The 25763-nt window shown below is 32.8% G+C and overlaps 2 protein-coding genes across 4 annotated transcripts in view; one reads left to right on the top strand and one right to left on the bottom strand.

Annotated features, from left to right (window-relative positions):
- Positions 1-25763, top strand: part of Nemp (Nuclear envelope integral membrane protein) — a 47124-nt gene that overhangs the window by 14370 nt on the left and 6991 nt on the right. For both annotated transcript variants that reach the window (XM_080159209.1, XM_080159208.1), the window contains exons 6-12: positions 21501-21631; positions 22011-22100; positions 22704-22782; positions 23087-23169; positions 23954-24011; positions 24881-24988; positions 25363-25431. In XM_080159209.1, the coding sequence (XP_080015335.1) occupies positions 21501-21631; positions 22011-22100; positions 22704-22782; positions 23087-23169; positions 23954-24011; positions 24881-24988; positions 25363-25431 (618 nt within the window). The remainder of the gene's footprint in view (positions 1-21500; positions 21632-22010; positions 22101-22703; positions 22783-23086; positions 23170-23953; positions 24012-24880; positions 24989-25362; positions 25432-25763) is intronic.
- LOC145317914 (rhotekin-like) lies at positions 309-10339 on the bottom strand. 2 transcript variants are annotated; one of them, XM_080159197.1, is made up of 9 exons: positions 10123-10339; positions 8912-9003; positions 7706-8146; positions 7128-7249; positions 6432-6572; positions 3194-3383; positions 2845-3016; positions 1994-2515; positions 309-548 (listed from the first exon to the last, which is right to left on the bottom strand). In XM_080159197.1, the coding sequence occupies exons 1-8, from the start codon at positions 10178-10180 to the stop codon at positions 2028-2030; spliced, it is 1704 nt and encodes a 567-aa protein (XP_080015323.1). In that variant the 5' UTR covers positions 10181-10339; the 3' UTR covers positions 309-548; positions 1994-2027. The 2 variants fall into 2 exon arrangements, with proteins under 2 accessions (XP_080015323.1, XP_080015324.1); XM_080159198.1 differs by having other exon boundaries at positions 309-544.

The following is a 25763-nucleotide window of genomic DNA, read 5'->3' as shown; positions in this document are numbered from 1 at the left end:
TACCTACCTTAATAAAAATTAGGAATTGATCTCTATATCATACAAAAAAAAGAATAACATATAAACTAATCTTAATAGCCAATAAATTGATCTACATCCCCAATGATAAAATTACCCCTTATGTAAATTATAATTGGTGGTGGACACATTTACGACGCTCAACTTAATGAACCAACCAAATAAAATACATTAAAGTCCACAAATTTGTTAAGCCAACGAATAAGAAAACAGTACCTACTGTGAAACTTAGGCGAATAATGTCATAAACAGCACAATGTCCCTTTCCTCCTATAAATTAACACTAAATAGATTGAAATTAGAATTTATTTACATTTGTAAACAAAATGATAGGTATGAAATTCATTATAATGATAGATAGATAAATATATTACAAGATTTAATAGGTTTTAAAAAATGCTTAAAAATTTACTATACATGACTTATTACACAGGGCATCAGATGATAGTGGTTTTAAAATTATCACAAAATTTGATTAAAATTTATATTTATTATATTTTATTTTATATATACAAAATCTGCACACCTGACTTCAACATAATTTAGGTTTTATTTAATTTTTTTAAAGATATCAATTAATTGATATTAGGATTATTTTAGGTAGGTATTCAGCGAAATTAATTGATTTCAAGGAAGTTGAGTGAATTTAAAGAAACATTTTTATCAGATTAAATGGAAAAAGGGGGTAATTTTTTCTGCTTATTTTTAGAAGGGTATTCCTATGCTCTAAGACTTTTAAAACAGGTGTATACAAAACACAAATTTGGCATAGCTGTTGCTTTTATGGGGTACAACCTGGATTTGAGCAATAAACAACCGCAGATCTGTTGCTCCCATTGAAAAATCGCCTAATTTTTTATTACTCTTTCTGGCTAAATTAGACAATTTTGAATTACTTATAAAGAAACTTTTCTTGCACCTTATCAGAGCAACTGCCATGCCAAATATTAGCATTCCACTTCTGTTTTTTTTTAAGTCTTGGAACACATATCTTTAAGAAAATTAGAAAGTTCAACAGTGTAGACAAAGATTTTAAAAAAGATTAAGTTTTACACTTAAGCAACAAAAACAGAATAATGATACAATTTAGTATGAAATGTTGTTGATTATACACAAAAGCGTAATTTTATCACAAACATTCATTTTAAAGTGAGAATTAATGCTATATTTAGTGAGTGAACCGCCTTAAAATGGTATAAATGAATATCAGAAAGGTCAACCTAGGTTAAATTTGAGAATCTAGTATTTGTAAATATTGGAAATTTAATAGACAAAGATTAAATTATGATTTATAAGATAAATAAGTACAGAAAATTAGTTATGAGAAAAATGTATAAATTTAATAGATATGAAAATATAAAAAGCTTAACCCTGTAAGTTAAATTAATTGATGAAAATTGAATAAATAAAAGAACATGATAGATAAAGATTAGGTTTGCCAATCTAGTTATCAATAATTTTTAAAAATGAAAAAAAATGAAATAATGAGTTATGAGAATGAGTGATGTTGGGATGAAAAAACTTATGTTGTGATTGAAAGGGATAGTGCCATGGTTTTTTAATTATTGAAGTTACTTACCTACAGTTTGAAAGAAAAAATTTAGGTTAAATAATGAGTTATGAAAAGAATGAGCAATGATAATGAGTGATATTTTAATGACAATGAAAGCATAATTTTCTCTCATGTGTTTGTAAAGGGATAGTTCCATGATAAGAGTTTAATGAGAAAATCCTAATTCAAGGTCATTATTCAAGATACAATAAATGAAATGTTTGTAGTCAGAAAAGAGGAGATTAAACCAATTTCTTACAATTTCCTTGAATCTTTAATCTAACATCTTTAAAGTTACTAATTTACTGATTTAAATTTTTAACACTTCTAAAAAAGATACTTAACATAGAACTTTCTCTCATCTAAAGATTTTATCCTTACTGAAATCTTTGTCTAAATCTTATAAAAATTATTTTTAAAAACCTGTAATATGTTGAAGACAGGTGTTAAATATATTTTATAATTTGGGCTGGTAGCCGTTCAGCAAATTAATACCAGAAACCTGGTTATACAACAATATCAATTTACTCTGGGTGCGCTTCTCAAATTGGCGGCGGTATTTTGGCGGCGAATCGCGGTATAGCACATTATCACCGCCGCCGCCGCTTAACGGACTCAAAATCTCATTCCTATCCGCGATCCGTTCGTACTCGTTCCAAGCGATGTAGCTGGCCAGCTGGGAGCGCATTGCGGCCAACATACGGGCGCAGTCGGCCGGCGTCTTGAACGCCAGCGAGACTAGCTGAACTTCGGCCGGCGATTCACCGCCGCCGTATTCTATGTCATCATAATCGCTATCGTTATCGCTGCCGCCTTTCTCATACCGCTCCTCTGTCAGTGTAATTATAGTGGCGGCTGCTTCACTAGCCGCGGCTGCAGCAGCTGATCCGCTGACAGTTGAAAAGCTGCTGTTACTACTGTCTTCTTCATAATCGTCGTCACTATTTGAAATGGAATTTTTTTTTAATTTTCTAAATATTATTTTTCGTAAGTGTTGGTAATATATTAAGACAGAGAAAGGTTAATAGAGGATAAATATTATTAAGATTATAATAATGGATTTAGATCTTACACCAGATTATCATGTACTCTAATAAACTAAAACTTGTAGCTTTGTAAAATAACGATATCTCCCCTACAACTGGATGAACGAACTAACTAATTGATGAGGTCAATATACCTATTAGTGCATTAATTGACGACAAATATTCCCCTGTCATTATATCTACATATATTCTATATTTATTTTTTTAAAAAACACACTCCATCCCTATCGCTGGTGGCGCACAATCTGGTCCTCTCCGTGAGCAAGATCTCCTTCCATGGCGCTGCTCCGCGGGCCACCATCGACTCAGACATCCACAGGGCAACCCGCATGTTAGGCTGCAGCCGCACGTGGCAGTTGGACACCACAATGTCGCTGGCGTTGGGCCAGGACACAGCTACCTTAATGATGATATACAAAATTACCCCTTTTGTAAATTAAAATTAGTGGTTGAAAAGTTTTGACACTCAGCCTAATGAATCAACCAATCAAACTTACCCCTTTAAGGAAATAAAATAACAAAACCTAGCCGTTCCTGATATCTTAATGGGCGGACCAACTTTATTTTAAAACTCTACCTTTGTAGCGGTGCAAGCTGCCGACTCAGTTTTATATCCCGGCTTGGCCCACATCCGGAAAGAGAAGTAGTCATACAGCGGCGGCTGCTGGGAGTCCTCTGCGCCACTGGTTGATCCTGCCAGGTCCTGCTGCTGCAGGCACCAGACATGACTGCTGGACCCGTCCGTCTGGATGTCTTTCAAGCCCAACCTAAAACAATAATTTGTTTATTAAGATTTTACCCACGACACCTTTTTAGATTTATTTTATGTGATATAGCACATTAAGACAAACTATTTGGCGTTATCATCTTTTTTTCAATTTTAAACTTTTTTATAATAAGACAATTTAAAATAAGACAATGAAAACAATTATAGAGTTGCTATGCTTCTTTAATCGCACTTAACAGTTATAGTAATCAACAAGCAAAGTTTGAAATCTATAGGACAATTTTAACATATCTAAATTATCTCAAAGAGCTAACAGATACAGAAGGAACGACCGACCCTAATCATAGAAAAGCTTTGCTTTTAAAAACCTAAATGAATAAATAATATTGTATGTGTATATCAATGTACTATAGTATAAAAAAGTTATAAAAGGAAAGCTAAAGTACAAAAATCAGGCCATAGTACACAGCTACATTCAGGGGTGTAGTGATAAATATATTGATATAAATACAAAGTGTTAATAGGATTTTAACTGTCATGAAATTAGACCTTTTTAAGTTATTTTTTTAAAGTATTACTATCATTGCAAGTCATTGACACTTATTAACAATAATATTTGCTTAGCCCCTAGCTTCTAGGGGAGTACAAGCGGCATTAAAATAATAGCCTAAAACCACTCTAAAAACCGTGTTAAACACAAAACAATAATTTACATATTGTAAAACATAAGCAGAAGATTGGAGTAAAGATAAGTTTATTAGCCCCGTTCCTTACTTCAGTAAAGATATGTATATTTTGTAAGAATCATTTCTGTAGTATACATCCTATGATTTGCTTTAAAACTTTAGAGTAGGAAGGTTTTATGTGAAAAAAAACTTAATTTGCCTTACTTTATTAGAAAGAAAGGGTTATGTGAAGGTTTTATTTCTGCTGTTGTACTTTCCCCATCTGTCATTATCTGACAATTTTTTCTTAGAATTGTCCCTGACATAAGTCAAGGTTTATTTATAAGTTTCAAACAAAAAGTCATTTGCCATTGTTAATGAAATTCCCAGTCTTGACTTGAAAAAATCCCATGTCAGGCAAAGAATTTTGTCATATTGTAGGAAATGTATACTAAGATTCTATGACAATTTCTTTATTAAAAAATGAAAAGTAATTGAACTACCCCTTTTTGTTACTATCTGATCATTTTTAGATTTGTAATTATTGTGACAAAAAGATACTTGTCAATGAAATTCCTAATTTTCACATAAAAAATGCAGGCATTTATAAATAATAATGATTGGGAAAAATGAACAAAGATTCTTAAGATTACAATATAAAGTAAAATAAAAAAACAATTTCCTACAAATTCTTTAATTCATACTATTAAAATATTGCAATTATCCTTATTGATGTAAGTGTTACCAGTTTTAATTTGCATTCCTTTCTACATGCAATATAAATTGTTTATCAATAATTAATTTGATTTGCAATACTTAATTAATCTGTTGACAAATTACAGAATATTGCATTTAACATGTGTAATTTTTATAAAAATTACACAGAAGTACATTTAAAGAAAAATATGACTTAATATAGAATAGAAGTACAAATACTATTCCTTAGTATTATATTTGACACAAGTAGAAAGTTGTAATCAATACTCAGGGGAAAGGTTAAATCAAAATGAATTTGTTGTCCTTGTCCCTATTCATACTTCAGACATAAAAAAGATTTGATACAAGTGCAAGACTAAGTGATTTCAGGACATGTGAAATATTTTTTTTTTAAGCCTCTTTCATGGCCCACCTCTTTATTTTATAATCTAATGCCCTGTTTCTATCCCCAGTTCTGTAATAATTAAAATTTATTTCTATTGGCAGAGACAATTTTAAAAGCTTAAAGTCTCAGTGTAAGATAAGATAAGATTTATTTTCCGATTAGGTACAACATGGTTGATTAATAATTTATACTGATATATATCTATAAATCTATTAAACTACATTCTTTGATAGTTTGTGGTTTGGTTTGATTGGTTGATGTAGATTTGAATGTTGTTTTCTATGATTTCTTTCATTATTCATTTAGATATATCAAGACATAATTATATTTTAATAGGTACCTAGCATAGGACTGACCTAACCACATCTCCTAGTTCGTGTCATTATGTTAAGATATTGACTATTTATATTACAATCTGAGCCTTATGCAACCCTGTACCAGATGGATGGCGTAACCCCTTGGGAGTTGTGGAGCCAACTGATGTGCTTTGGCGCTTACCAAGAATAGAATTATTGAAGTAAATGAAAATTATGACAATTCAAATCAATTGAAATTGGAAAGTAATGTCATTTCCTGATAAGGTTTGACATTTTAATAACACATAGCATAACACGAAAATTCAGTTTTTAAAACTGCATAAATCCAAAATTCAATGACAATGAGTAGTACGCAAATAACCACATTTTTGATTTTGGAAAGTAATGTCATTTCCCGATAAGGATTGACATTTTAATAACTTTAAACTTAACATGCAATTTTAGTTTTTAAAACTGCTTAAATCCACTATAATCAGGACATTTAATTTAATGACTATGAGTACTGAGTAGTACGCAAATAACCACATTTTTTATTTGGGAAAGTAATGTCATTTCCTGATAAGGATTGACATTTAAATAACATATAGCACAACATGCTAATTCAGTTTTTGAAACTGCTTAAATCCAACATAATCGGGACATTTAATTCTATGATGATGAGTAGGTTGTACACAAATAATAACCACATTTTTGATAATATCAAAAATATTAATTTTTGACAGGTATAAAATATAAATACAATTTGTACCAATTTTTATTACTAACTCTTCTTAATATCTAATAATAACAAAGAAGGTACTTATTGATAAAGAAGAAGGGAACATTGGGCTTTTATTACACCAGCCTCCAAAGTTTTTTAATAACATTTTCTTATTTGTTGGATAAACAACTTTAGGGACTTTTGAATATTGTTTGGTTAGTTCTTTAAGTTGAGTGTCCAAACATTTAAAACACTAATTGTAATCTTCAAAAGGGTTAATTTGTGCAATAAAAAAAGAACATACCTTGCTTTAGCAATGCACTGGAACTCATTCTCCTGTGACTGGTGATGACTGCTGTTGTGTAGGACAGCTGACTTGTTGATGTTGTTGTTTATGCTACGCATCATCAACAAGGACTTTATCCTTCCAAGGGTGCGGTCAGACCTTGCAAATAATTTAGTTGATAAGTAAATAGGACTTTAAAACAAATATAATAGCAGGGAGGGAGGGGACATTGGGCTATTCATTTCACTAGTCCCAAAAAGTTTTCTTACTTTTTGGCTTAACAACTTTGGAAACTTTTATTCAATTTTGATTGATTGGTTTATGTTGTGTGTTCAAACGCTTCAACCATTAATTTTAATCTACAGAAGGGGTAATTGGTGATTTGAGGATCAGTTTATAGCAAATGTCTTATCCCTTTAGATCCCTGTAAAATAGGATATACATTTGAAACACTAAAAGTAAGCAGGGGGACATTGGACTATAAAAAATACTTGGACTTAAAAGAAATTTCTAAACATCTTCTCTCACTTATTGACTTAAAAACTTTGGATAATTTTATTGAACATTGGTTGGATTGTATAAAGTATAAACCATATACAAACTCTAGTCTACCTATGGGGTAAATTTGATTATCATCATTGGGGGGTAAATTTTTATGCATTGTCTTCTCCCTTAAGATAACTTATATTTACATATGACTATATTCCTGATTACCTAGTAAGCTTGGCCAGAGTGCTGGTACCCCCCGCTGGGGATTGTCTACAGCAGTACAGGGACACGTCCAGACGGAAGTCGGGAGTCACGTTGGCAAAGGTCAGCGTCTCGTTGAACGTCACCTGTCCGACATTGCACATTATAAAGGACTTTGTTTTATATAGGTAATGGGTTGGGGACAATATAATATAAACAATAATTCCAATAATATATTTAAGCTTTTCCTCCTAATCTAGCAAAATTTAACCTCCCCCCTTCTTTAAAAAAATTAATTGGAAATATGCTGTACCATTGGGCAATGGGGAACTACCCTGTACCCAATATAACCTAACCTAATATGACATCAAATAATAAAAACTTAATTTCAATTAATCTAAAAATAATGGGGACGGTTTCTTTGCTCATAGAGTTATTTTTGTGGAAAATCCTTAAAACCCATTTTTTAGGACTAATAATCTTTTGGTAGGTATTAGTTGTATTATTGTAAAGCGGATGTCAATTTAAACATGTAATTGTACAGGTTTTAGGCTATTTTCATTAAGATCTTATTAAGTCCATTATAATGTGTTTATTATCACCTCAGACAACTCAGAATCCACGGCCGTGATCAACTCCGTATCAAAGGCAATGCCGCCGCCGTTTCCACCGCCAGCGGCGGCGGTAGCCGGCCCACCATTACTACACGTCACTACAGCAAACATTGCATACTGCGGCTTGGCCGCCGAAAACGTTCCTTTTAACAGTGTCGGCGGGTTTATCAGATCGTTGATGTTCCACGCCAACGGCACCCTAAGGCCCGTCAGGTAGACGTTGCCCAAGTGATGCGGCGGTTTTACCGCAGCGGCTCCGCCGTTTTTCGGCTGCGCCGGCGGCGTTAGTTTGAGGCAGTTGAGGCGGGCCTTGCTGAGGATCAGCGTCTTGGCGACCTCTAGCCGTTGGATGGGGTTGTGGCACGCCTCCAGTAGCTTTGTGGAGGCGTTGATTACGTTGACCTCCTTCTCTATAGCCGCCTCTATGTCCTAGAATATAATAATGGATATAGGATATACGTGGATATATTGACAGGGGAAAATTTGTCGTAAATTTAACTTGCTAATATGGAGCTCATTTATTGGTCAGTTCGTTCATCTATTAGGAGGAGGGGAGGTGGTGGATGGGGGGTATCGTTATTTTAGCCAGCTGTGAGTATCATTCTATCAGAGTACATTAAAATCTGGTGTAACATCCAAGAAATAATTTATCGATTGTCCTAAATATGAATCAGGTTATTACTAAAAATAGATGTAAATAGGGATTTCCAAATAGATTATTCAATGGTCTTATTTTATAAATATACTTGTACTTACTGCTGCTTTGTTTTAATATGTATACATTTGATGTTTAAAGTTATTTTGTATTCATATACACTAAAAAGGTACCAATGCAACTGCTACTATTTTAAAAGTATATGTACAATTTAACCTTTCACATATTAGGAGTAAGATTGAAGATCTTTAAGGTTGATCTTGCAGCGCTACTTATGGATAATGTTGTCTGCTATGATTTTTCCAGTATAGCTTCAATATTGATTGTTATCCGCTAGATTAGAACCAGTTTTCAGTAATACTGAAGAATCACATACAGCATCGTAATTTTACACGGATATAAAAATAAAAATCATAAAATTAATACCAGTTTTGTTAGCCGGGCCAACGGTCGTTCAGAGATAACAAAACTGGTTTACATCTCTATTTTTTTTTATTTTAATATCCGCGAAAAGCTATCTATAATATGAAAACTCATACCTTTGGAAGAACATTCGCTTGTTTTCGCATTCTCATGGACTCTCTCTTCTTACATTTATGCTGGAACGTTTGAACACCTTCTTGAAACTCATCTGTAATAAATAGGTTTAATTATTATCAACTAGAGGTCTCAAGGGGCGATTGAGGTGAAGGGAAGGGGGGTTAAGGACTCTTCTTATATGTATGCTGGAAGGTCTAAACACCTTCTTGAAACTCATCCACAATAAATAGGTTTAATTATTATCAACTAGAGGTCTCAAGGGGCGATTGAGGTGGGAGTGGAGGGGGACTCTCTTCTTACATTTATGGAGTTTGGACACCTTCTTGAAACTCATCTGTAGAAAATGTTGAATTATTATAAATTCTTAAAAGATTATAGAGTTGCTAAATTGTACCTAGCTACTACAGGAATCCCCATGTTAAGATGGGACAATTCTAATAAAAATTGAAACAAAAGGGGAAGGCTATATTTTGGCCGTAGATCAGTTGCAATTATGATAAGTGATATACTAACTATTTTGTTGATTTTAGGTTTAGGAACTTTAATTATTTGCTTATGAATGCAGGACAGTTATCCTATAAATTTAAAATGCTTAATGTATTCTATTATACAAAGTATTAAAGTCTGTAGCTTAAGATTTTGATAACTACTGAACCGATTGAGTTCTCCCTAGATGGTTTAAGATGTTTTAGTTTTAATAGTTTTAATTTGTTACACTTTCTTTACTTATTCAATTACAGAACTAAATGCTAGGAGCGCAGCCGCTAGTAATATTACAGGAAATTGTACTAAAATAATTTTTAACCAGACACACTGAAATAGAATATTCAAGAAAAACCTTGAAGTCATTATTTGCTATATTTTGGGCAAATTTTAAATCGTTGAGATAATACTTTCATACCTACCTTAAAATGTATTAAACCATGAATTTATTGATGTTTTAGTGACGTACGTACTTGTCCTAACTATAGAAATGCTTCGCTCCATAATAGTTATTTATTGCAACGAATTATAGACAGCTTTCCGCGGATATTGATATGTAAAATAATAAGACGCCCCCCTAGGGGCCACCAAACTTTTTAAATTTCATAATTTTTATATTGATACTAAATTGTCTATAATGCGATCTTTACATGATTTTTCAGTATGAATGAGAACCGTCTCTTATCCAGCAGATATTAATCGGTTTGGAATAGATAAAGCCCCTTACCTATACTTAAATTTGGTTCTCGATACTTTCTTCTTAAACTTTTTCGTAAAGAATTCATTTTATATCACTTTAAATATAATATATTAAAATATGTATATATTGATCTATAACCTACTATAGTAGAGTATTATACAGAAAAAGCGTCTGTTAGACTGCGAGTATTATAACTGACTGACAAATACGAGAAGAGAACTCGAAAGCGAACATGCTCACTTTTGTTAATCAAGCAAGCAAAAGAGAGAGATGGGGAAAGAGACTGAGAGAGATAGAGAGAAGAAAGAAAGGAGGATTCTAAGAGGGGTGTGGGGTGGGGGTTATGATTGTAGGGGTGTTTCTCCCATATCGTAAAATCTTAATTTTTTTTGAGAATAGTTATTTATTGCATCGTATTATAGACAGCTTTCCGCGGTTAATAAAATAAAAAATCCTAGGATTAAAACCAGTTTATTTCGTGCAAAATTGTCTGTAATAAAATGCTGTATTGTTGAGAACCGGTCATAATCCTGCGGATATCAATCGGTTTCAAAGCCATATTGGAAAATAAATTCACAATTAGACTTGTTACTACTTCGCTACTTTTATTTCTATGCTTAATTTGCAAACAATTAAAATAAATAACCTTTTCAAAACGTTTGATATACTTTTTTTTGCTATATTTTCCAAATAGCTTTCTTTTATATTTGTTTTGATTTTATTAGCTAATAATGTTCAATATAAAGATTGTTTTTAGTTATTAAAGCAAACGTTTTGCAAATATTGTCACAACTATGTTAAATTCTGTTTTTGGTAGCTTATAAATAGTTAGGAAAGGAAGGGTTAATGATTAATATACAGGGTGGGAGGGGACATTGGAATATAATTACAATTGTTCCCTTAGTTTTATATCTTTCATGGCTCAAAATCTTTGGGTACTCGGATTAAATTTTGATTGATTTTACAGAAACTAGTTGTTTTCAAACTTTAAAACCAATGATTTATTCTACACCTTATCCTCATTGGGGATTTATATCAATTTATCTTCCATTGTCTTATCCCTTATGATCCCTGCTTTGATAACAAAAGTTTGTTAGAATAGCTGTTTTAGATATATTAATTAACATTCAGACAGACATACAGAAACACATCCAAATACTTATGCTACGCCCCTAGCATTTAACAGGGTGGGAAAAGTGCAGAAAATAGCCTAAAACCATTACAAATTATAAATAAAACAGTCCAAAGCCATCCCAAGACTTATTAGAAGCTTCTTTAAAATGGAGAATAAATGGAAATAATATTAAAGTTGCTATTTACGTTATCAATTTTATCTATTTTAAAAGTCCACCGTTCCTATGACATTTGGACAAGGATGGGATGGATGTTTTATTGCGGGGGAGGGGGTGGGGTGCTAAAATTGGTGTTCATATGAATAGAAGTAGGGGGGCGATATTATTTAGCAATCCGTATAATAAAGTAAAGGATCTCTTAACCTATATGGTTCTCCTTTGCTGCAGGGTAGCTTCTCATAGGTCTTGGGAAGCTTTATAACTATATTGGGTGATGGCTCATTCACCCTCCCAAATCACCAATTGGACCCCCCTCCTCTCCTCCAGAAAAAAAGCAAAAAGTTTTGAAATGTTAAGTGGAAGATCTAAGGGGTTAGCCGCTAGTTAAGATTATTCCTTTTTAACCATTTACTCAACTATAATTTTTTTTTATAATAAGAATCATTATTTGAAGCTTAGCTATTTAAATATTAGTTGAATGATTTTTAACACTGCTCGATTGAACAAACCAATCAAGCTTGAATAAAAAGTCCTTAACTTTTTTCAACCAACTAAAATCCTTAATTTGAAGACTCGATAACACGGATGTTTTATGGGAACACCGAAAAAAGTTACCGCAAGATTGCAACTTAAGATGTTCCTATGAAAATTACACAAAAATATTCATAAAAATAGCAATAGAATACAATAGATTCATTCGATTTTAAGGGTGGGGGCAGAAAAGTAGCCTTAAACTATCCTATCCTTTGAAATAGACTAAAACCATCCCAGGTATTACATTAAGCAATAGGATTAACATGAAATGAATTATAAAATGCTGCATATATGCAATCCTTATACTAAAGTAACAGGATGTTTGTTTGTCTGTATAGAAAGATCTCGCTTACTGCAGAACCGATATGACTCTCCTTTACAATGAAGCTTTTAATGTCCTAGAAAGATAAAATTATTGGACGATTTTCTATTATTTAAAGCTATTTTTTCCTTTTTGTAAAAGTATGTAAAGTTACTTTTCTATAATATGATTTACAGGGATCTCAAGGGATAAGACAATGGATGATAAATTGATATTTGTCCCTTCTGTAGATTAAATCTATTGGTTCAAAGTTTGGACAAAATAAAAGTATCCAAACTTTTGAAGCCCAGGAATGAACAATGTGTTTTAAAACTTTGGGTACCAGTATAATTTACAGTCCAATGTCCCCTACCTCCCGGATAGTTTACGAGTCAGTGCAGTTGTACGTCTGCCCGTCCGTCCGTCTGTCCGTCCGTGTAAGCGAGAGAAAGAGTAATAACTAGAAAAAAGAGGTTTAAACTTCACATAGTAGGTAGGTATGTGTATAAAATATACATTATATGTCATTAAAGAATCGCTCCACAACTTATTATTGAAACAAATATAATCTCGTACATATTTAGCGTAGCATTAAAATGCTAAATATTGATTGTTGGGTTTAAACTAGCATTAGAAGCTTAGAAACAATAATTATAATCTGCTGAAGGGGTAATTTGTTTGATCATTATTGAAGATGTACATTTTTTATCGTGCATTGTCTTGTCATGTATGAAAAACTTGTTGCAAAAAATGCAAGATTATGGATTCTGATTAAGGACATACTTACATTTATGTGATTTGTTGTAGAGATGCTTCGTTTAAAAGATTATACCTTTTGTCTTAGGAATCTTTTACAATTTACAAACAAAAAGTTTACAATTCTAGCATGTCGAATTAACGATAAGAGGTAACTGTGACGTATGGACGGACATACAGGAGAACGTACGTTTGAGACAGATATGTTATGATAGATGTTAAAAAAAACCTTTATATATTTTTTTACAAATATGTATTTTAGCATGAACGGCAGATAGACCTACGGACAAAGTAGATTATTACTTACTAATCGGTTTAGTAAACCTTTACAACAACTAAAAAATAACAGGTACAGTCCCTTTCCCTCTTAAGGGGCGTTTCGTTGTATTTTCACAGTAGATTTTCTCTCTATTTCAAGCCCCTGCGGGGGGCTCTAACCTGAGGGGCCAATTGCCTATCCCTGCGGGGCAATCACATAAACCAAGCAAACCTTCAAGAGGAGCTGAGAAAATCACGTCTTTCCAAATATTTTTCAGACAGACAAACATACGTCCATTTCTAACTATGAAGTAGCTTCGCTACTGCGAAGGAATTATATAAACTGACGCTCTAGTCTTTTGTAGCTTCCTCAGATATATCGAATTAAAGACAGCTTTCCGCGGATATTAAAATAAAAAGATTATGTTTTAAACCCGAGTGGACGAAGGCCCTGGTTAACAAATCTGGTTTCAATTTATTTACTTTTGAAAAATATTTGTGGAAAATTTTCTGTAATACAATGCTATACATGATTTTATGGTATGGCTAAGAAAACTAGATAGAATCCAGCGGATATTAAACGGTTTTGAAGTCATACTTGAAACTAGATTATAAATATTAAAATATTATGAATTTTTTTTATATTAGCGAAGATACTTTATTTTTAAAAGCGAGGCTTTTCTATAATTAGGGTTGGTCCGTCCGTACGTCTGAGATGGATTGCTTTTTTTTATTAATCTAGGCATGTTAGAATTGTCCTATCTATTTCAAACTTTGCATGGTGATTCCTGTAGTAGTTAGGTACAATTTAGCAAGCGTATCAACTCTATAATCATTACCAAAATGTCCGTACGTCCATTTTTAACAACTAATTTCTATGTGATCTAATTATCCGATTGTTCTTATTTTTAGTATACTGATTCCTAGGACAACAAAGTACAATATTATAAGCAAAGCAACTCTATAATCAAGTCCTAAAAATGTAAGTATGTCCATAACATTATCCTATATCAAGAAGTTTTTCAACAAATTTACTCACAATTTTGCTTGACTTTTATTTATTTAAAATTACCCCCCCAAAAAATTTTACCCTGGGGGTAAATTTTTTTTTTTTGGGGGGGGGGTAAACTAAATTTACCCCTGCCAACAGATTTCTTATTTTTCAGTTTTGACACTATACAAGTGTTAATGTCCGTTTGTCCTACCGTTTCAGGGCTTCGCTTTTATGGATGTTGTCATCCTTGTTTTTATATTAGCGAAGATACTTTATTTTTTTTACTTTCTCTCTGTTCGTAATGATTAACATTTGATTATCTCAGCTGCTATACAAGATGGACACCTTTAATTTTTAACAAACGGAGAAATCTAACTTTCTTAACTGCTACTTTTTCCATTTAGCATCGACTCTAAAACTTACTTAGGCCGTCCGTTTGGCCGTTTTGGCTATATTTCTGTGTTTTGTTACTCATGGATGTTATCCTTGTTTTTCTTTGTTTTTTTTATAACCTTGTACTTGTTAATATAATCAATTTTAAACAAGAAAAATTTAGATTTTAGCAATATTCTTAATTAATTATCAGGGATAAGACAATGGACAATAAATTGATGTATATACCCAATTATGATGAACAAAATAACGCTTCTGTAGATTTAAATCAATAGTTTTAACCATCCAATCAAGATCTAATAAAATTATTTAGAATTCAAGCCACCGAATGAGAAATCGTGTTTTTAAAACTTTGGATTAAAAGTCACTTTCCTCCATACCTGTGACATGCAATACTTATAATAATTCAACTCCCTTATATTTTCCTGGCAGCTGTCTGTAAGCCTAATGGAAATACACCTTTTTCATTTTTTAAAAACCAACTGGAAGTCTAAACCTGACACAACTCCCTCTTTTCAAAAATAAAAATTAAAGCATCAAAATGAGTTTAAATATGAGGCTTAGTAGCGGCTGCCGAGCCCTGACTGCTGTATATTATTACTAGCGGATACACCCCTAGAGGCATAAAGGGGCACTTGATTGAAGTAGGGCATGGAAATCGACCCTTCATTAGTTTAAATTTTAGTTTCAAATATTTTTCTAGGGGTGATTTTTCTTTGGGAGGGTATGGGTACTGGTTTCGCGGTTTGCGAGATCCTTCGCTACACACAGACAACACAGAAAAACATCCTGTTACTTAAGTTACGTATTGATAATTAAAATTGCGTCAGAAATGCAATACATACAAACAGACTACAAACTGCAAAACACGCAGAAAATTTCGTCACTAACAAAATAAACATTTTATTGTGTTAAACAATTAAAATACTAGGCTCGGCAGCCGTGCGTCAGCCACCTGTAAGCCTGAGGTAAATCAACCTATTATAATTTTAGATATCAGCTAGAAGTCTAAAACCCCAGTTCTCGTCAAATTATCATTTCTATAATTCTGGTTTCCCGTAGGGTTAGGGATTGCCCCCATTACCCCCTTTCTCGGAATTATTTTATTAAGTTGAGTCATAATAGATTTGTAGATTAGGGGGGTGGAAATGTTCGATCCCCATGCAAAAAGAAATTATTCCCAAATGACATATAAATAATTAACTAATGGCTGCACCCCTAGCATCTAGGGGCTCTAGTTTCGAAGGGGTAGAAAAATAGACTAAAACCACCCCGAATATCTCTGAAATGGATCAATAGTTTAAGAAATTTTAAACTGCACATTTTAAAATAAACCTAACCACTTTATATAATTGGATTGACATTTAAATATTTTACCTACTCTTTTTTTTAGTATTTAATATTTAAAATATTTAGTTGAGGCCAAAAATAAGTAACAGAGATGGTGTGACTTTATTGCCGCAAATGGATAGAGAATTTACGTGGATATATTGACAGGGGAAAATTTGTCCTCAATTTAGCTCGCTAATCTGGACCTCGTTTATTGGTAAGTTCGTTTATCCAGTAGGGGGGTAATGAGGTGGATGGGGGATTTCGTTATTTTTCACTTTATTTGAGTACATGATAATCTGGTGTAAGATCCAAGTAACAATGAATCTATTATATTATTATAAATCTATATTATAAAATTTCAAGAGCAATAATTTTAATAAGTTTACTGTAATTTTTTACTACATCAAAAAAGAAGATGTATTAGTTTGTTATTGCTGCGCTATCTAATGGGATAAGACAATGGCCGATAAATTGATGTACATCCCCAAACATGATACACAAAAGTACTCCTTCTGTAGATTACATTTAGTGTTTGAGCACTCAACTTTATTAACCAACCAATCCCAATTCCCATTTATCTTGAGCCAACGAATAAGAAAACGTTGTTATTAAACTTTGGGGACTAGTGTAATAAACAGTCCAATGTCTCCTTCCTCCTTGCATAATTTTCTATCAAAAGTATTCTTAGCTAATAAAAAACTGTTTTTTTTGCTGTTAGTAAAGAATACTGCTAGCTATATGTAGAATCAGAGAGAGTAAAAAAGTAAATAATTTAGTATTATGATTATAGAACTAGAAAATACTGGGTAGTTCTCACTTTTAATAGCCACAATAACAGAAAGGGATGGGACATTAAGCTGTTTTTTACACTAGTCCCCAAAGTTTTATAATAATGTTTTCTTATTCGTTAGCTCTAAAACTTTGGGGACTTAATTCATTTTTTAGTTTATTCAAGTTGAGTGTACAAATGGTTTAACCTCTAATTGTAAACTACAGTAGGGAGGAATCGTCTCTATCGCCATTGGGGTTGTACATCAATTTATAGGCCATTGTCTTATCCCTTTAGATCCCTGATCAAAAATACACTCCCCCCAACTCCCAAAATATAAAAGACAGGGAAATGTTAATGAAGAATAATTTTATTGGATATAAGGGGGGGGGGGAGTTCTGACACATTTGCGTAAACAGTGATTATAGGATTTGTCTTTGGACTAAGAGGATAGGTTATTAGGGATAAAATCATTCTTATATGATGAATTTCCCCCAGATTTAAGATTTTGTGGATAGGCCTCCAGGTTCCGGAGCTCCAGACCTCCAGGTGGTCTATGTAAAAATTAAAAATAAGATTTTTTTTTTGAAGAGTTAGAGGTTAACTTATTAAACAAAATATGCTTCTTTTTAATTGTTATTCACATATTTGAAGATAAAACATACATATTTTGTCTCATAAGCTGACATCTAACTCTTGAGAAAAAAATATTTTTTTTTCATTTTTACCTGTAGAGAGACCACCTGGAAGCCTGGAGCTCCGGAACTGGAGGCCTATTCAAAAAATCTGAAATCTGGGGGAAATTCATCATATAAGAATGATTTTATCCCTAATAACCTATCCTCTTAGTCCAAAGACAAAGCCTATAATCACTGTTTACGCAAAAGTGTCAGAACTTCCCCCCCCCCTTGATGAAGAGATAAGTTAATGAAAGATAAATAATAGTATTAGCAATCCACATTATCTTATTTGTTGGCTCAAAAACCATTATTGAATTTTGATTGGTTGGTTAAAAAATATCATAATTCACACTTTTAATAAATAATTTTAATCTCCAGAAGGGGTTCTTTTGTTTAATATCATTGAGTATGTATATCAACGTCCATTGTCTTATCCCCTGGGATCCCTGATCAATATGAAATGATTTCTCGTCCATTAAGCTATCTCTATCCGCCGAAAATATACTTTTCTTGTAATTCATAAATTATTAATATTTTAGAAAATTTGCGTATTAACATTTACGTAGATTTTTTTCATCAATTTTAAGTACCTACTATCAAATATTTTCAGGAAGGAAGAGGATATTAATCTGTAAGTCATACTGGTACCCAAAGTTTTAGAAACGTGCTTTTTCATTCGTAATTTTTGTAACTTTTATAAAATCTTATTACATATATCAATAAAGTGTAAAGTGTCTTAATAGATAAATTGATTTCCAGTATGGCTTCGATTCCGATTAATATCCGTTCTAAGTCGTACTGAAAAATTGTATGTATCGTATTACGGACAATTTTACAATTGTTAACCCGTGCCTTGGGCCCATCGTGACTAACAAAACTGGTTTTAATCTTTTAATTTTCCATTTTACGCACCGCGGAAAGCTGTCTATAACACTATGCGATAAATAACTACTATAGAGTCTTACAAATATTCTTAAAACCAAATATTGATAAACTTATATTCAGTATTTTCGTGGTTTTTTATTTTGCCTTTGTACTTGAAAAAAATCACTACATTTTTAGTCAACTGGGTGTCTGTCATCGAATAACAACACGTTTCTATATTTAGGTTATTAACGTCAGTATGTTAGTACGTCATTTTAGGAAAGCTCTCTCAGTAAAACATATTTGAACAATCGATATATTATTACTTTGATGTTGCACCAGATTTTCACGTATTGGAATAAAGAAATGCTCGCAGTTAGCTAAAATAACGATAACACCCATCTAACCTCTTTACCCCATCCCCACCACTCCTACATGATGAACGAACTGACCAATAAATGAGGTCCATATTTTCAAGCTAAATTTACGACAATTTTCCCCTGTTTATATATCCATTTCTTTAAAAGATATTTAAAACTTTGCATAAAAATTCATATGACATACATAAGTAAAAAGCTGTCATATTTTTTGTACATTTTATATCCTCTTAACTAAAGTAACAGGATGTCTTTTTAAAATTGGGTTCGATCCTTCTGTAACAGATAGCTATAACCTTTTATTTAGGCATGTTAGAATTGTCCTATTGACTTCAAACTTGACATGATGATTCCTGTATTAGTTAGGTACAATTAAAACAGTGTAGGAACTCTATTCTATAATATTTTTTGTCTAAATATAAAGATCTTGATAATGCAGGTCTTATTTGGTTGTACTTTTTACTTTTAGGGAAGCTTTATAATCGTCTTTGGATGGTTATAGGCTTTTTTCTTGACCTTTTTCGTCCTAACCTAAAGGCTAGAGGCGAAGCACCAAAAGACATGTTTTATTGATTTTTTTGGCAAAACTTTTTTATGATTATCCTATTCATTTGATTTATGAAATAATGATATAGATTCCTGGTACGATTAGGCACAAGCGAACTGATATATTTCTTGACCCAAAACCAGTTATAATCGGTTTTACTGGCCCTGAGACAAAACGTCTTTTTTTTCTTTAAGCCGGCTAGATTGCATTTTATAATGAAGCACATGTAAAATTGTAGTAAAAATAAGCAGGGAGTAAGGGATATGACAATGGACTATAAATTTCACCTCTCCCCCCCCCCCACCTTCTCCTTAAAATCTTAATGTGTATTACAGCCTTTGGCAGCTGTTAAATTTTGCAGGGAAAACTAGCATTTATCTTTTCTCCCTGAAAATTATATGTATAAGTTTTTACAAATATAGTAAGGAATGTGGTGGAGAAGGAAGGAATTTAAGGTTGAAAGGGGGAAGGTTAGACTGTTTCTAAGTAAAAAAAGGGGGAAGGAGAAGGGTAGTAGGTTAGAATGACCGCTCAGACTAGCCGTGTAGTAAAATACTCAAAGTTCACATGTTCTTTGCGTGCTTGAGACTTAGGGATAAAGGGATGGACAAAGGAAAATTTGTTGTTAATTTTGTTTGGTCAGTTCGTTCATCTAGTTGGTGGGGAGGGGATGGGGTAAGGAGGTAATACTATCTTATAACATTTTATAAAGGTATGATCAATTTAATAGTAAAACAGACGGAAAAGAATTTTTTTTATAAAATCCTAGTTTTTCACAGGTCCTTGCTAGATAAAGACTAAAGGAAAAAGGTTGATTAATTAGTAAACAAGGATGACAACATCCATAAGTAGCGAAGCTCAAAATTTATTGATAAGACATCAGGAAAAAATAATCTTTTGAGTATGTTAAAAAGACATAAATGAAATAAATTACGAAACCTTTTAAAATGTACAATATCTTTTGAAGCATTAAGCTAAGAAGAAAAACGTAAAATCTAGGAATCGATTTAGCACCCCAACCAATAGCAAGTCCTTAAATTTGGTGAAAATATGTATAATGTTGAAATTGATTAATCTCTAAAAATTACAGCTGTTTATCTTGAACAGGAGTCAAAAAAATCATGAAAACTTGAAAAACTAGGAATCAATCTAGCACCCCATCCAATTATAATATCTTAAAAAAAACCTTATATAAATGTGTAGAATGTTGACTTAATTAATCCCTAAAAATTCCAGCCGTTTATCTTGAACAGGAGTTGAGATAATCATGAAAACTTGAAAAAAACTAGGAATCGATCTAGCACCCCAATCAATATACAAATCTTAATGAAACTTAGTAAAAATATGCAGGATGCAAATTTACTTAATCCCTGAAAATTTCAGTCGTCTGTCTTGAAAAATAAGTCGAGAAAATTACGAAAACAAAAAAATCTAGGAATCGATCTAGCACCCCAATTAACAAACAGATGGACAAACAATGTATAGATTAGATGCGCATATGTCATGGGAATCTTCACTAAAAATTTCAGCTGTCTATCTTTAATAGGAGCCGAGAAAATCACGTTCCCCCACTTTGTCTCAGACGGACGAACGGGCGGACATTTCGAATTATAGAGTAGCTTCGCTACTAAAGATTACACTTAAAGAATAAAAAGAAAAGAATTTAATTAAAGTTTTATTAAGGCCAATTATGAATTTAACACAAGAGTAAAGAATTTTGATTTGTTTCTAAGACTAGAAACTTATTCCTTTTTCTATGAAATTATTAATTAATTTTCTTGGCCAGCTTTGCTTAATAAAACTTGGATGGAGGCTTGCACAGGAATTTAGAAAGGAGGACAAATATTTTGATAAGATTAAGTATATAAGGTTTGGAGATTATGCTTCATTACCTTTTGAAAAAAATATACTAAAACCTGTCCAGGAACAATATTTTATAACTTTTATAGCTTATTGTTCCTAATAACATTACCCTTTTTAGTAGTAAGCAGTCAGACCGCTATGGATGTTTTATATTTAATAATGCTCCATATTGATGGGAATATTGATAGGAAGTTTCAGCCTTCAATCTTTTACAGGAGCTGAGAAATTCAGTTGTAAAAAATAAAAGCGGCTTAAAAGCAGTCCGACGGCGACCGCTATGGATGTTTTACAATTTATTCAATCTTCATATTGATGGGAATGTTCACAAGAAGCTTTTTATCTTTTATAAGAGCTGAGAAAATCACGTTTCCCTCAATTTATTAATTACGGACAGACGGACGGACATTTGGAATTATAGAGTAGCTTATATTATATTTATATTAAGGACACATGTATCGGAGTGAAGACAGCGCAAAGCTACTCTATAGAACTCAACATCAAGAATGTGAACTATATTATGGTTGTTCTGACGGTGGGCGCTATTCTGGTTTTCTTCTGGGCACCAAAATTGTGCAGGTAACCTTTAAAGCGATGTTAAAATAGTCTTATTGATTCAAAACCTTATTATAATATGGTACAATTTAGCAAGTTTTGCAACATGTTAATTTTTAGTTTTTGCAACAAAAAACTTTATAGCTATTCTGCATTGATATTTTTAAAAGCAATATCTTCTGTTTATAAGTTCTAACAGCAAGTTAATTTTATTGTACCTAATTAGTATTTATTGTATGTCCCAGGAATCACCTAATCTACTACACAACTAGGATCTGGAATTCATCTATCTACTAAACCTTATATATTGTACCTAATAATTTTTGTCTTAGGAATCATTTGATCCATATCATCCTGCTATCTCTACTCATTTATTGATTTTACCTTATTCATATTGTCCTAGGAATCATCTAATCCATTACACAACTGGAATTGGATTTGGAATACTGTTGTCTCTGCTTATTTTAACCTATCTGGTTCAGCAGAGACTTAGGTAAGTAAATGATTTTTTTGTGGGGGAAAGGGATTGTTCCATTGATGGTTTTAACTTGTGGCTAATCCTCTAGAGGCCTCTAGGGTTACTTGAATTTTGTGTGGAGGGGGGGGGGGGGGGGGGTGAATCGACCCCACACCAATTTCAAGCTTAGTTATTTTTTTCTAGGGGCGATATTTTGTGAGGTTATAGGTTCCCTCTCCCCATATATTTATAAAATTCCCTTGACATTTAAGAAGTTTCACTGTAAAATAGAACCATATTAGTTCGTCCAGCATTTAGAGAGATCTTAAACTTTAAAAAGGCAGAAAGACATCCTCTTGCTTTTATTTACATATATTTATTGGAATGTTTATTTAACATACATAAGAAATATTAGATCATGGAAAGAAAACGAAGTAGCGAGTTTAATTGTATTTTTACAGTCTTCTATTTCTAGCAACTTCAAGGGGGCTCTAACCCTGCGGGGCAATCATTAACATTTACCCAACCTAACCTAAAATAACCTATCAAAAGCTACTGTGAAAATACGACAAAACCCGTAACTTTGTTTTCTTTCCATAATCCAAATATGTATTTAACATTCAAAACCTTTTATTTTAGGGCCAAATGGATATCCTGGATTGGGATATTTTATTCCTTGTCAGCTTACTTCATGACCGTAACATGGTATAACTTTAAGGTAAACATTCATTTTAATTGGTGGAAATGTTGTTGCATAAAATAGTTTTTATGAAGAAATACTTACCTCCCCAGCCGTTTCAGATATCTTAAGTAACACACATAGACTTAAAACCACAAACATAGTATTTAGGTTAAAAAACATTTAGATGAACAGACATTTAAACTAAAATAGTAATTTTTTAAAGGACAATTTGACCTCTTTGAAAGTAAGCAATTGAACTTTAAAATAAAACTGGTTTTATTCTAATATTTTTTTATTTTAATATCTGCGGAAAGCTGACTATAATACCATATTTGTCTAGGAATATCTGACAGCCCAATATTTCCACTGGGTGGTTGGCTACGTTGTTGGAGCGGGTCTACTAAGTGCTGGCTTCATATACAGGTAAAATGATGGACAGAAAGTGTGAATTATAGAGTAGCTTTGTTACTAAAAACATTTGAGTGTCGATAGTAGATACTAGATACCCAGTAGTCCGAGAACGCACGGAAATTTAAAGGGCAAATAACCACCAAAATGTGGATTTGGTTTTACGGATCATTTTATTTTGTACATTTATGAACAATACTTTTTAAAATATTAGTAAAATTCTAGAAAACCCATATGTTCAAAATACAGTACAGTAAAAAATCAGACTTTGAAATAAGTCCCCGTTTTTCATAAACTAGCGGATGCGCCCCTAGCATCTAGGGGCTCTATATTCCAAGGGCAGAAAAATAGCCTAAAACCATACCCAGACTTGTTTTTAAAAAAAGTAAATAGCCTAAAACCATCCCAGAGCCTATAAGAGGCTTCACTGTAAAGAAGAACCATATCGGTTCAGCGGTTAGCGAGATCCTTCGCTACAGACAAAAAAAAGCTTATTACTTTATATTATAGGATAGTAGGTTGGGTGATTAATTGCTAGACAAACACATCAGATCAAGGACGCCTAAGCTGTTTATTGTTTTTTAAAAGAAGGGGAGGGTGGTAAAAAATCTGGATAAGGGGTAATTTTGATTTTGAGGGAAGGTAAAATGGCGAGCGTAATTTCTCAAAAAAATTTCCCCCGGGGGAAAAATTAAGTAAGATAATCCCTCCCCCCCCCCCTTAATTCTCTTCTAGATTTTAAGTGATAGACGTCACACATGAAACTACTTTATCATTAATTTGTATATTTTTTTGTTAGATTCGGAACAATTTCTGACCCCCGAACTATGGATATTATTCAATGGGTTATTCAATTTGTAAGTATTTTTTTCTTATTGCCGCGCTAATTATATCAGGGATCTAAAGAGATATGACAATTGCCGATAAATTGATGTACATCCCCAATGAGGATACACTAAATTAACTCTATGGACACTTAACGAAATGAATCCACCAATCAGAATTTAATTAAGTCCCAAGAGTTATTAAGTCAACGAATAAGAAAACGTTATTATAAAACTTTGGAAACCAGTTTAATAAACAGCTAATGTCCCCTTCCTTCTTGTATTTATTTGCAGAGTTTTACATTGAAACAATGTCGTTTTTGATAAAAAAGAATGTTTAATTAACAGCATATTTTATGGAATTTAAGTGTATAAACAATAATTCTATTTAGGTATCTCTGGTAACTATAGTATTGTCCAGCTACTATCAGGTTGCCAGCTTGAGCCTGGCACTCTGGCCATCTTCCTCTGGGCCTCTATACCTGGATAAATATTATGAAACCAGGGTATAATCAATATATCTAGGTATCTCTGGTAACTATAGTATTGTCCAGCTACTATCAGGTTGCCAGCTTGAGCCTGGCACTCTGGCCATCTTCCTCTGGGCCTCTATACCTGGATAAATATTATGAAACCAGGGTATAATCAATATATCTAGGTATCTCTGGTAACTATAGTATTGTCCAGCTACTATCAGGTTGCCAGCTTGAGTCTGGCACTCTGGCCATCTTCCTCTGGGCCTCTATACCTGGATAATTATTATGAAACCAGGATATAATTAATATATCTAGGTATCTCTGGTAACTATAGTATTGTCCAGCTACTATCAGGTTGCCAGCTTGAGTCTAGCACTCTGGCCATCTTCCTGTGTGCCTCTATACCTGTATAATTATTATATCTAGGTATCTCTGGTAACTATAGTATTGTCCAGCTACTATCAGGTTGCCAGCTTGAGTCTGGCACTGGCTATCTTCCTGTGGGCCTCTATACCTGGAACCATCAAATCTAGGAAAACACCATACACCGTTTGGGATAAGGGATGGGGAATGCTTTGGCTCTTAAAGTGGAATAAATGGAGACTATTTGATAATGGATTTTTAAAGCTACATAAAAATAATTTTGAAATAGGGATAGGATGATAAATTAATCTTCAACTAAAATTATAATAAACAAAATTATCCCTTCTGTAAATGGAAATTATTGATAGAAATGTCATGACACTCCTAGAGTTTACAAAGATTTTAAAAAAGTCTTGAAGTCTTTTAAGCCAAGAAATGAGTGATCGTGTTTATAAAACTTTGGGGACCACTTTAAATTACAACCCCCCCCCCCTCCCTCTTTCTAACAAATCTAAATGGTGAATGATGATATTATGTTGGACAGGGTTCGAACCCAGTTTAAGAAGACAATATTCCGGCCCAAGGTGAAGCTTCTCACAGAAGAACAATATCAGGCAGCATGTCAAAAAAATTCTCAAATATTTACAAAACTCTTATCCGACTTCCTTTAAATATTTTTAGCTAGATAAATACGAAGTTACTCTATAATTAACTATGACCTTCCGTACGTCAGTCCTTCCATAACGCTATGGGGGAAGTGTGATTTTCTCGGTTGCTATTAAATATAGACAGCTGAAATTTTTAGTGAAGATTCCTATGAATATGTACTAAGATGTATAAGTTGGAAATAATTTTAATGTTAGAGGGAGATTTGAAATCTGCATCAAATTTTAAGGATTTTTTATAAAATTCATTTTTTGTATAATTCTTTATCTAAAAGCGGAAA

This window comes from Acartia tonsa, chromosome 4, assembly GCF_053477335.1.
Source record: "Acartia tonsa isolate MP-2025a chromosome 4, ASM5347733v1, whole genome shotgun sequence".
In the NCBI taxonomy this organism is placed as follows: Eukaryota; Metazoa; Arthropoda; class Copepoda; order Calanoida; family Acartiidae; genus Acartia; species Acartia tonsa.
Note: the sequence above shows the minus strand (reverse complement) of the source record. Positions and strands in the feature narration are given on the sequence as shown.

Coding starts and splice junctions, on each gene's coding strand:
- LOC145317914 (XM_080159197.1), bottom strand. CDS start 10,180: ATGAATTCTTTACGAAAAAGTTTAAGAAGAAAGTATCGAGAACCAAAT. Junction 9,004..10,122: donor AGAACCAAATTTAAGTATAG/GTAAGGGGCTTT, acceptor TATTTATTACAG/ATGAGTTTCAAGAAGGTGTT. Junction 8,147..8,911: donor AAGCGAATGTTCTTCCAAAG/GTATGAGTTTTC, acceptor ATTATATTCTAG/GACATAGAGGCGGCTATAGA.